The sequence below is a fragment of the Herpailurus yagouaroundi genome, unplaced genomic scaffold (genome assembly GCF_014898765.1).
Source record: "Herpailurus yagouaroundi ecotype Mexico unplaced genomic scaffold, PumYag 141, whole genome shotgun sequence".
Taxonomy (NCBI): Eukaryota; Metazoa; Chordata; class Mammalia; order Carnivora; family Felidae; genus Herpailurus; species Herpailurus yagouaroundi.
This window is the reverse complement of record NW_024412396.1, coordinates 30,599,069-30,611,076: the sequence shown is the minus strand read 5'-3', so window position 1 is coordinate 30,611,076 and position 12,008 is coordinate 30,599,069. Positions and strand designations below refer to the sequence as shown.

The window sequence follows — 12,008 nt, the reverse complement described above, 5'->3', positions numbered from 1 at the left end:
CATCAGTTTGGGCTGCAGTTACTCTAAACTCGGGGAAGCCCAGACTCCCATGGGTATTTTTGGAAGGAACGGCGACTAGTCGGTGCATGCTTTCTAGTACCTCTGCACGTGGTCCCCAGGTGAGCCCCGGCCGCTTCCCCGGGCTGGAGGCAGCACCGTCCCGGCCGGGGCAGCAGCTGTGGACTCCGGCGCAGCCCGGGCTTCCGGGACCCGGGCCTGCGAGGCGAGGCCCGGCGGCTGGATGGGAGGATGTGGGCGGGGCTCCCATCTCAGAAAGGGAGGCGAGCGAGGGCGGAGGGAAGAAGGGAGGGGCTGCCGGGGAAGAGGAGGAGGAAGGAAAGAAAGAAAGGGAGCGAGGGAAAGAGGGGGAAGGAGAAGATGCACGAGGGCAGAGGAGGAGGGAGGGAGGGAAGGAGAGCGGAGCCCTGTCCGGAAGCTAGGTGAGTGTGGCACCCGAGCCGAGGGACGAGAGCCTGAGACGCTGCGGCCGCTCGGGGCTGAGTAGCTCGCCTCTCTCCCTGATGGGATTCCCGTCCGCGCCGTCTCGAGCCTGCAGCGCCCCAGTCCTCGGTCCTTGCCCAGGTTCACTGCAGCCGTTCAGAGGTCCCCGGGAGCTGCTGCTGGCAAGCCCGCTACTGAAGGGACCTATGGTGAGCAAGGCTACCTGGCGAGGGGAGCCGGGCAGAGGGGGCCGGGGAGCATCCTTGGGGGGAACGGCGGGGGGGCTCAGCCTGTGGCCACCGCTAAAGGTGGCTTATTTTTTCTCCAACCGTGGTGCTAGAGGTAGGGATGCTGGCGCTGAAAGGCACTTCCACGTCTTCTGCTGTCCCTACCCAGGCCACTTTCTCCGTCCGGCGGCCCCGGGCCATTTCCACCTTTGATAGGTTCGGAGCAGAAGGGAAGGGAAAAAGAGGAGCCTCTAGTTGCGGGTCGCTGGGAAAGACTGAGGGGTCCTGAGACGAACGCGTTGCGAGGGCACTGGCGTTTGCGATCCCCGGACGGGAAGGGCCGGGAGAGAAAGGAGTGTCGGCTCCGAGGTCCTGAGAGTGTGAGAGGGCCGAGGGACCGCGAGGTGGAGAAAGAACACCTAACCAGGGCTGGTTCTCTCGCGGGGAGCGCGGTCCTGCAGCCTCCGGATCTTGCGCGCCGCCAGAGGGGCTGCGTCGAGGGGAGTGTCACCCGACCCGGCCCCCAGCCGGCGGGAGCCCCTGAGAGCACGCGATACGCCGCTGCACGACGTGCCTGCTGCACAAACTATTTTCATGAACTTGCAGCCTCCAAGGAGCCTCTCCCCTATCGTTTCCTGGTGTAGGGTTTGTAGGGACCATGGTCAGGATGCCTCGCGCTCCGGGCACGCGTCTTCCTGCGGTGTCGTGGCCCATGGGGAGTCGCTGGCGAGACGCGCTACGGACCCAGGCTCTTGCTGGTCCTCCTTGCCCAGAGCCGACTGGCAAGAGCCCTGGGATTCCTGGGTCCTTGTGGACCCCTCCCTGCGGGAGACGGGCCCGACGCTTCCGACGCTTCCTGGGCACCGCTTAGGTGGATGGACTGTGAAGATCGCAGTTTGTGGGCTGAAACCTTTGTGAGACGTTAAGCTCCCCCACCCCCTCCGCAAACGTAGACTTAGTAAACTGAGGCCACCCCTGGGCCAACTTCGGCGTCGGAAGAAGACTCAGGCGGGGAAGTAAAGGACAATCGTCACGAGTTGCATCCCTGCCTCCCCCCACTCCCAAGAAAAAGTTCTGGAGACGAATATCCTTTTCGACGTTTATCTTTTTATTTCAAAAAATGAGGGGGGCGGGTTGGGGGAGGAAAACGTGATTAGAGACGAATCCTACGGAATCTGAAATTGAAACGCAACCCGCTCTTGGTCCAGCCTCCGGGTTTTAGCGCCTCGCGCTCCCGCCGCCGCCCTGGGAGATTCCTTGGGGCAGAGGATTGTCCGGGGATCCCGGGCGCCCGCCCCTTCCACCGGCCCTTCGCCCCGCGGGGACTTGCTCTTCCCCGTCTGCTTTTCCCATTTCTACAGCTCCCCCCACGGGGCTTTTTTTTTTTTTTTTTTTTTTTTTTTTTTTTTTTTTTTAGGGTTCCCGGCGTCTCAAATAACCCGTTTGCTCTCCCAGCCCTTTCTCAGTCAGACCCTGCGGTGGCACGGGAGCAGGAAAACCGGAGAGCCGCTCAAGAAGCGGCGCGGCGCTCCCGGGGCGCCGACCGTCGCGCAGCGGCGCCCGCGGCCTCCACACCCTGGCCGGCGGTGCCGGGCGGCGCCGGGCAGCCCGGGCTCGGAGGGAGGGCTAAGAGCTTGATTCCTTACTCTTCCTCAAAGGCTTCCCGCGAGTGCCCCCGAGAAGGAAACCAAGTTTGAGGGAGAGAGGCGGGCAAGTTGAGCTTCCCGTCTCTGAAACGACTGGAGGCTGGAACTGGGAAGAGCCGCAGGGAAGGGAGGCCGGGTGCAGTGGCCACGGGAGCGGGAGTCCGGGGCTCGGGACCCGGCGCGGGCCGGGGCCGACGCAGAGTCGCGCGGGACAGATTTTCGAAAAGGCCCCAGTGCAGAACGACCCACGCCTGCAGCATCTCCCGTTAGGCAGGACATCCCGGTAGTTCCTCGAGCTGTGGGTTGGTAGAATTCTTGAAGAAATATTTGCTGCGACTCTGCAGCTGGTGCAAAGGAGGAAGGGGGTGGGGGAAGGAAGTGGAGGGGGGGAGGAGTGGTGGTTTCAAAAATAAGACAATCTGGAGAGAGAGGGAGAGACGTAGACACAGAGGTCGAGCGCAGGCCGAAATCTGTTCACGGTTTTCTCGACTCCTTGGAACGCAGCGGGATTTCGTTTCTGCGCTGGGTCGGGAGTTGTAAAACCTCAGCGACATTAAGACCTGAAACTTGTGATGCGCTCTTTCCGCGGCGACGTCTCCTTTTGAGTCCTGCCCTCCGCCTTGAATGGCCCGCCGACCGCTTTCTTTGGGGATTTGCTTTGCTCGGAGAGGACCCCCCGGCCGACGCGGTGCGGAGATTCTCCGAAATGGGAGCGCAGAAAATAGCCCCACGGCCGCTCCCTCCCCACTTTCCCACACCGATCTCCGCCCAACACCTCCCCCTCCGGCCCGGTGCGTGACAGGGGTGGCAGCTTTGGGCTAGGAGCTCCAGCACCAGCCTGGCTCCTCTGAGCACTCGCAGGCGTTCGCCTGGGGGTGACCGGCTGTCGCTGGAAGAAATATCTGGCCTCGCGGAGACCCCGGGGAGAAAGTGGCGGGGTGCGTGCACGCGCGCCCGTTTGTGTGTCCCGAAGCGCTTTCCTTTTTAAGTGCCCCTCGGTTGGTGAGGCTTTGAGCTGCCGGGACGCCGCCCCCGCTCCCGGCCCCACTTGAGCCGAGTTCGCGCCAAGAGGCGCAGCCCGTATCCTCCGGCTTCAGGTCGGGGGCGAGGGCCCGGCCCGCTGCACCGAACGCCGCAGGTAGAAGCGAGGACCTCGCTCCTCCGCGTACTGCTCTCGGGGACCGGCCGGGGGCTGCTCCGAGCGCCGCCCGGAGCTCCTCCCGGACCGCAGGCGGCTCCGGCGGCCGGCGCGGGGGTTGGCCTCTCCTCGAGGGGGCGGGGCCGCGGGGGGAGGGCGCGCGGGCCCTTTCGCCGCCCGCTGCGGGAAGGGCGGGCTCCTCCGTGCGCGGGGCGGGCCCTCTGCGTTCACGTGACTCAGAGGGGCTGGAAGAAAAACAGAGTCTGTCTGCGCCAGAGTCTCATTATATTCAAATATTCATTTTAGGAGCCATTCCGTAGTGCCATCCAGAGCAACGCACTGCCGCAGCTCCTCTGAGCCTTTCCAGCAAGTTTGTTCAAGATTGGCTGTCAAGAATCATGGACTGTTATTATATGCCTTGTTTTCTGTCAGTGAGTAGACACCTCTTCCTTCCCCCCTCCTGGGATTTCACTCTGCCCTCCCCACCCCTGCTCGCCTTGTGTCCCTCCCGTCGGACCTTTTTTCCAGAGTTCACACTCCGCTTTCTGGCAGCGCTGTCGCTTTCTTCTTGGCCGGGCAGCCACGGGGCTCTGAGCGTACCGGTTTTGTTTAGAGTGCTGCTTGCTCCCACTCGCGCTCTCAGATCGGGTGCGTTGCAAGAAAGGGGAGCAAGAGGGGGCTAAAGAGATGAAAGGTCCTCAGCCCCGGGTTGTACCTTCTGGGCAACCACACACACACACACACAGACACACACGCACGCACACTTAACTGGGGAGCACCTAGTGCCCCCGTGCATGTTCCCAGCTGCTTGTCAAAAGTCACAGAGGTCTCTCTCGGAATCATCCCACTCCCCCGCCCCCCTGCTTTCCTGGGAGTGAGTAGCGGGCGCGATCAGATGCTTTTTGCTGGGCATTTCAAACTCATCAGCCACAGTAAAATAAACCGTCAAGTCACTGGGTCAGCTCCCAGACCACGACCTCGGCCTCAGCCTCTGGACCCTGCCGCCCAGTGTCTTCGCCCACCCTCCCGCTCCGAACCAGCTGGAAGTTGTGGAAGGAAGGCGGAGGAAGAAGGGGGGGGGGTGTGGAGGAAGAGGGAGAGAGGCTGAAGGTCTGAAGTGGAGAGCAGTGGCATTATAGGTCTCCCTCCCCCACCCTTTCTTACCCCCTCAATGTTAACTGTTTATCCTTGAAGAAACCAAGCTGAGATCATGGCTCAGATAGCAGTTGGGACAAAAAAAGATTAACAGGATGGAGGCTATCTGATTTGGGGTTATTTGACTGTAAACAAGTTAGACCAAGTAATTACAGGGCAATTCCTACTTTCAGGCCGTGCATGGCTGCAGCTGCTGATGGTGGGGGTGTGTGAGGGAGAAGACACAAACTTGATCTTTCTGACCTGTTTTACATTTGACCCTCCATCGCTAGCCTTATATGCATATGCAGAGACATCTCTATTTCTCCAGTTATCGGTGTTTATTTATTCTTTAACCTTCCACCTCCTCCCCCTCCCCAGAGACACCATGATTCCTGGTAACCGAATGCTGATGGTCGTTTTATTATGCCAAGTCCTGCTAGGAGGCTCGAGCCATGCTAGTTTGATACCTGAGACGGGGAAGAAAAAAGTCGCCGAGATTCAGGGCCACGCGGGAGGACGCCGCTCAGGGCAGAGCCATGAGCTCCTGCGGGACTTCGAGGCTACACTTCTGCAGATGTTCGGGCTGCGCCGCCGGCCGCAGCCTAGCAAGAGCGCCGTCATCCCAGATTACATGCGGGATCTTTACCGGCTCCAGTCTGGGGAGGAGGAGGAGGAAGAGCAGACCCACAGCGTCGGGCTGGAGTACCCTGAGCGCCCCGCCAGTAGGGCCAACACCGTGAGAAGCTTCCACCACGAAGGTCAGTCCCTGAGGAGAGTCTGGCGGTGGCGGGGTGGGGGTGGGGGGGGGGCCGCTAGTAGGGCTGGTTGGTGGGACAGTGGAAGCCCTGGGGGACAAGAGTTCAGGTTACATCAAAGCCCCAAATCCTGGAGGCCGGGAACAGAGCTGCTTACCTCCAAGAGCTGTGGCTGAATTTATTTTTTAGAGACAGAGGGGAGGGGTTTCGGGGGCGAGGGAATGACACCACTCAGACGTGGGCTAGCCCCCGCGGTGTGTTTTTGCTATATCAAAGTCTTTTCTGCCAGGTTTTCTGCCCGTTTTTTTCAAAGCACCTACTGAATTTAATATTACAGCTGTGTGTTTGTCAGGTTTATTCAATAGGGGCCTTGTAATCCGATCTGAATGTTTCCTAGCGGATGTTTCTTTTCCAAAGTAAATCTGAGTTATTAATCCACCAGCATCATTACTGTGTTGGAATTTATTTTCCCCTCTGTAACATGATCAACAAGGCATGCTCTGTGTTTCCAAGATCGCTGGGGAAATGTTTAGTAACATACTCGAAAGTGGAAGAAGAGGGAGAGGGTAGTTGTGTGCCTGTTTCCTCCCGCCTCTGCTCTGTTGGCCCCCCTTTTTCTTTATAACCACTTGTAAAGAAAACTGTGTACACAAAGCCAAGAGAGCTTTAAAAGGGGAGTCTGATGGTGGTGGAGTAAAGAGTTGACACATGGAAATTATTAGACATATAAAGGAGGTTGGGAGATCCTTTCTGTCTTTGGTGCTTGCTGCATGCTAGCTAAGTTTTGCTGGTTTGCTAGCTGCCCGTGTATCTGCTCCTTCAAATGAAAAGGTATGCTTCTTTCCCCAAATAGGCTTCCACTATGGAAGCAGAATTCACCACTCATCACCCAGTGCTTCTTGACTGAAGCTATTTCTTGACTTTTTTAACTCTCAAAAAAGTTAATGTGCTTTTTTTTTTTTCCTTTTCCCTTTTTTCTTTTCCTCCTCAACGGTGCCTAGAACATTTGGAGAACATCCCAGGGACCAGCGAAAACTCTGCTTTTCGTTTCCTCTTTAACCTCAGCAGCATCCCAGAGAACGAGGTGGTCTCTTCCGCAGAGCTTCGACTCTTCCGGGAGCAGGTGAACCAGGGCCCCGATTGGGAGCAGGGCTTTCACCGAATAAACATTTATGAGGTTATGAAGCCCCCGGCAGAAGTGGTGCCTGGGCACCTCATCACACGACTACTGGACACGAGACTGGTCCACCACAATGTGACACGGTGGGAAACTTTTGATGTGAGCCCTGCGGTCCTTCGCTGGACCCGGGAGAAACAGCCGAACTATGGGCTGGCCATTGAGGTGACTCACCTCCATCAGACACGGACCCACCAGGGCCAGCATGTCAGGATTAGCCGATCGTTACCTCAAGGGAGTGGGGATTGGGCCCAGCTCCGGCCCCTCCTGGTCACTTTTGGCCATGATGGCCGAGGACACGCCTTGACCCGACGCCAGAGGGCCAAACGTAGCCCCAAGCATCACCCACAGCGGGCCCGGAAGAAGAATAAGAACTGTCGTCGCCACTCGCTCTACGTGGACTTCAGTGATGTGGGCTGGAATGATTGGATTGTGGCCCCACCAGGCTACCAGGCCTTCTACTGCCACGGGGACTGCCCCTTTCCACTGGCCGACCACCTCAATTCCACCAACCATGCCATTGTGCAGACCCTGGTCAACTCTGTCAACTCCAGTATCCCCAAAGCCTGTTGTGTTCCCACTGAATTGAGCGCCATCTCCATGCTGTACCTGGATGAGTATGACAAGGTGGTACTGAAAAATTATCAAGAGATGGTAGTAGAGGGATGTGGGTGCCGCTGATGTCAGGCAGTCTTCGGGGACACACAAGTTCCCATCCACTCACCCACACACTACACAGACTGCTTCCTTATAGCTGGACTTTTATCTTTAAAAAGAAAAAAAAAAAAGGAAAAAAAAAAACCTAAACATTCACCTTGACCTTATTTATGACTTTACGTGCAAATGTTTTGACCATATTGATCATATATTTTGACAAAATATATTTATAACTACATATTAAAAGAAAAAATAAAATGAGTCATTATTTTAAAGGTAAACTGTTCCTTTTCTCTTTAATCCGTTCTCTTTTCCTTCTGCCCCATCTCTTGAAAGAGATTTATGTGCCACCCCCGCCCCCCTCCAACCCCCCTGTTAAGGAGGGGCTGGGGGCAGGATGGAAGTCAGAGGGTGGTAACTAGAGGTGGTGAAGTTGGAGGGACAGGAAGTAAACTGATGGTAGAGAGATGGTAATTGCCAGGATGAATTGTTTTCCATTTCTATTTAATGTTAACAAGGACGCAGCATCCTCTCCCATCTGGATGACACATGCCTTGGAGAAACAGTGGGATGAAAGGAGTAGGCCAGATTAAAGACTCAGATTTGGGCTCCTTGTACATCTTCTGTTTTTGCTCACCTGTGAGAGGTGCGTCCCAGCTGAGTGTGATGGATAGAGTCTCAACTCTAAGGAATGATTCCCACTGCAGTTTTATGATAGCTAGGGTGTTTCCATTTATTATAGGCACCGATGATGTATTTTCAAACCAAAACTAATTTGTACATTCACATATTAATGTGTATGTGTGTGTGTGCGTTTGTTTTGACAGGCTTTGGGGTGGGGTGGGGGGGTGAAGTGGGTTTTATTGAATAGAACAAAAAATGTGCCTTACCTTTGAAAAGTTTGGTGACCAGTATTTTAATATACCACAGTGGTGGAATCCTCCAATGTCTCTTGGCTTTTGCCCCCTGTCCTTCTATTCCCCACACGAAAGCCTAAAATTCTAACAGATTGGGCTTGGGTGGCAATGGGATCAGATACTGAAGGGTCAAAACTGCTAAGTAGGCATTGTGAACACATTCTCCCACATGCAACACGAAGTCCAGTTCCAGCTCCCTTGCCTCTCGGTGCTGTCTGCTCACCCTTCTAGAGCTGGGCAGAGAGTAATGCATCTAGTGGATGTGCTCGCCCTTCTAGAGCGGGACAGAGAGTAATGCATCTAGTAATGCATCTTCAAGGAGAAAGCTCAATTTTTGGCCAAAGGGAAAAAGGAAAACGCTAATGTGTGTGAGTCCCCCTCAGTTAAGGGATGCCTAGAACTACATGGATATAGAAGCTAAGAGGATCGGAGGAAGAGACCCTGGCTTTTTCTTACTTGCCACCAGCAACTAAATTAAGCCCTGGAATTTTAGCCTGCGTAGGTTCATTTCTTATGTGTGTACTTTTCCCTGGGAAGGTTTGGGGCAAAAGCTTTGTCTTTATAGTCTGTGTAAGGTGGGCTGATAGGAGTGCCTTTCTCCCTTGTGAAGGTGTAGACACCAGTGGCCCTGGTGGTGGTGGGGGGGGGGGCACCCCTGCATTCATGTACACAACTCTTCCCAGTGCTTTTGGAGGTGGGGTGGGTGAAGCAGGATTCATTTTTGTTTTTAATTACCGAAGCCCTACAATCCTCCAAAAGGAGCAGCTTAGTGGAAACCAATAAAAATAGAAGTGGAGCGGCTGCCAAAGCCCCAGCTCCCCGGAGAGCGCAGGTGGAGAGAGGAGATCAGAGCCCCAGGCAAAGGCAGCAAGACTCCAAGGTTCCTCCAAAACTCCCTGCAAAGAGGGATATGTGCCTCCCTCCTCCAGCCCCCCAGGTCGCTGCCCCTTTGATTAATGGTATAGAGGTCGAATAAATCATTTAGGGGAAGCCCATTATGGGTTCCCCTCAGGCGGCCTCGTTTTGTTTCACCAGATTTCCAGCAACTTTCTGAAATGTCCGTGTCATTGGAAAGGAACCCGCAGATCTCTAGCACTTGGACAAATTATCAGAGGGCGAATCCTGAGCCTGGTGGCAGCCAGGCTCAGGTCACTTTCTAGCAACCACCCGGCCCCCCAACCCCCCCCCCCCCTTCTACTGGCTTATTTTCAGGAATGGATAATGTTGTTTATTTGTTCAGCCAAATATTTGGTCTGGGGAATTTACCGTGAAATTCTGTGAATTGCATATACCTAGTTAACAAAATAGTCCTAATGCCACAAATGTTAGCATGAAGAACAACGAGCTATGGCCAGCTTTAACTCTTTAAATTCTGTTTAAAGGCAGAATTTTGAAGTCATAGTCCTGAGGCCCAGGGAGATAAGGAATTGTGTGTGGAGATGATTTAATTTAGGGTACAGTGTTCTATCTTGGACTAATGCTCGACCCAGTACTTTAGGGAAGTTGTAGACTGATTCTCGGCCTCGCTTTTGGATCAAGCCTGCCACCCCCCCCCCCCCCATCTCTTTTTCCCAAAGAAATGTTCCCTTTACTTGAAGAAAGCTGGGGTGGGAGGATCGCTCTTGAGGAGTTCAGCAAAGTCGTAACCACATCAGAAGAGATCCTCCGTCGATCCCGGCCCAACCTTTAAACTGGAACGGGCTTCCGAGGAGTTTAAGGAAAAAAAAAAGGGGGGGGGGTAGGGGGTAGGGGCCCGGAACGCATCACACATTCCCCCGGCTCCGTTGCATAATTCGCTCAGAACCTGCCAGGTGACCTGCTGACTTTGTTTTCTGTCTTGACCATGCTTCATTCCACCACCCCCTTGCCGCCGGGCAGCACCACACTGAGAGGGCTCGGGGCGGCCGCGGCGCTGGCAGCCCCCAATAATCACCCGGCCTTGGACGGACGTCAAGATCCCGCCCGACAGGCTCCGCCCCGCGCCTGCTCCCGGAGCTCCCCCGGTCCGCGGCGGCGGGGGCGCCAGGGGGCGTCCTCCCCGCCTAAGACTGGACGGTGCACTCGGCGGCTGCGCCGGAGAAGCGCCGCGGGCTGCGTCCCCTCAGCCTCCTAGCCAGATTGTGGGTTTCAGGTCCCCCCACCCGACCCGACCACCCGTCCAGCTCAGCCGCGCTCGGGGCCCAGGGCGCTCAGGTGAAGCTCTGCAAAGACAGATGGATCTGATTAGTGCACCCAGGTCCTAAGGGCGTGTGCTCGGCACATTTAATGTGAAATGGGGTCAAGCGGCCACGCGGAGCGGTGGAGTCTGGGAAGAAATTCACCCAGGTGGAGGCGCCTAAGAAGGGTCGAGATCTTTAGGCATTTTCCGTGGGCAGCCGAAAGCAGAAATTAGGAAGCAACGCTCTGCTTTGCGCAGAGTGGGTCCACATCTTGGAGTGACAGACTGGCAGCGTGGGTGAGTGAGAACGACCCACTTGACAGAGAGGGTTGGACCCGCATGTGTGTCCCCCAAGATGCCCTCTCAGCTTCCTTGGGGTGTACAGAACCCTGGGGTCCGGCTGATTTGCCTCTATGCCCTACCTCCCCAGTGCAAGGAAGGAAAACAGAAAAGGCCTATGGTGTTCAAGAATGGGTTGACTCATTTCTTCGAGAAACGAGATGCCAAAGCAGTAATGCTTGCCGGGTCTCCTCTCGGCCTGTGGGTCTCCCAGGGACCCACAGTGCCCAAACCCTCACCCACCACCCAAAGGCCAGGGCTCATAATGGTGATCCCAAAGCTGAATCAAGGAAAATAAGCTGGAGGCCCAAGTCTCCAAGCTGTTTGTGCTCAATGGTACTTTGTTTTCAACACACAGCAGGTTGTGTAAAATGTACGTGCATTCTGATTTTTAAATGAAAAGAATAATACAAAAGCAACGTTGGTGACCTTACATTACCTGAGAACCAGAAAGTTATTAGTATTCCCTGGAGGAATTTAAGGCTAGCTGGTGGACTGCCAAAGTAGAATTCATGCAGAATTATTCAGGCATATTATCTGAGATAGACTAGCACAATCCTGAAAACTGGCAATCAATTCAGAGTGGTTAGAAATGTGGCCCCAGTGGCCCCATTTCCCCATGTTTTCAACACTTAGTGGCAGAATAAATAAACGATTCAAAACTGCAGCGGTTACCAGTGAGGCAAAGTGGCTGGTTTTAGGAAAAATTGTCAATTGCTCTAATATTAAAAAAAAAAAAATACTGGAAAATTTGAAAAATAAAAAACTCAAGGTATGCAACATTTAGTCAATTCTAGAAAAAGAAATTACAATAATTGTTCACTGAGGAAGCCATTTGAAATTAGCGTTAATAAGTCATTTTACTTAAGGTATTAACTGAAGCAAGTTCCAATTGTCTCCGCTTTTTCTCTGTCTCTTCAAAATCTTCTCTGAAAACCCTGAGTGAAAATATAAATGTTGTTTGTTCTTCAGAACAAACTATTCAGAAAATATAACACTATAGGATTCATTTCTATAGAAATGTTTACTGTGTGAAATTTGAGGAAAAGAGGACAAGATGGAACCATAATTTGCTGAGTTATGTTACTAATAAGAATTTCTTAAGCCTGGCTTTCAGTCGCTTTTGCCAGTTTCTGAAGAAAAGATATTGATCTCTCTTGACGTCTTATGACTTGTTTTCCAACAGCAATATTTAAAATAAGACAATCCCCCCCAAGTCCTTGAGCCCCTCACCAGGATGCAAATAGATTCTGTTTTTGCATAGTTTCATTGTTATTACTTTAGCAGTATTTTTTTTTTTTTCAGTTTTACTAACTAAAGCCATGGCCAGTAGATAATTTTCCTGAGGATCCAAAGCATACTGATCGAAAGTTTAAAATACCGGATTCTATTCTTTACTCTTGAAATTGTTTCTCT

General features: G+C 53.9%; 1 protein-coding gene across 2 annotated transcripts; it reads left to right on the top strand.

The window, feature by feature from the left end:
* Positions 1–378: 378 nt before the first annotated feature.
* Positions 379–7,330, top strand: BMP4 (bone morphogenetic protein 4). 2 transcript variants are annotated; one of them, XM_040477175.1, is made up of 4 exons: positions 379–440; positions 3,759–3,883; positions 5,021–5,347; positions 6,346–7,330. In XM_040477175.1, the coding sequence occupies exons 1-4, from the start codon at positions 379–381 to the stop codon at positions 7,200–7,202; spliced, it is 1,371 nt and encodes a 456-aa protein (XP_040333109.1). In that variant the 3' UTR covers positions 7,203–7,330. The 2 variants fall into 2 exon arrangements, with proteins under 2 accessions (XP_040333109.1, XP_040333110.1); XM_040477176.1 differs by having other exon boundaries at positions 395–650; positions 4,968–5,347.
* The last annotated feature ends 4,678 nt before the right edge of the window (positions 7,331–12,008 follow it).

What these genes read in the sequence shown, in the direction of transcription:
- BMP4 (XM_040477175.1), top strand. Translation starts at nt 379, where the DNA reads ATGCACGAGGGCAGAGGAGGAGGGAGGGAGGGAAGGAGAGCGGAGCCC. An exon ending in ATATGCCTTGTTTTCTGTCA is followed by an intron (nt 3,884 to 5,020) that starts GTGAGTAGACAC and finishes TATTATGCCAAG; the next exon opens with TCCTGCTAGGAGGCTCGAGC. An exon ending in GAGAAGCTTCCACCACGAAG is followed by an intron (nt 5,348 to 6,345) that starts GTCAGTCCCTGA and finishes AACGGTGCCTAG; the next exon opens with AACATTTGGAGAACATCCCA.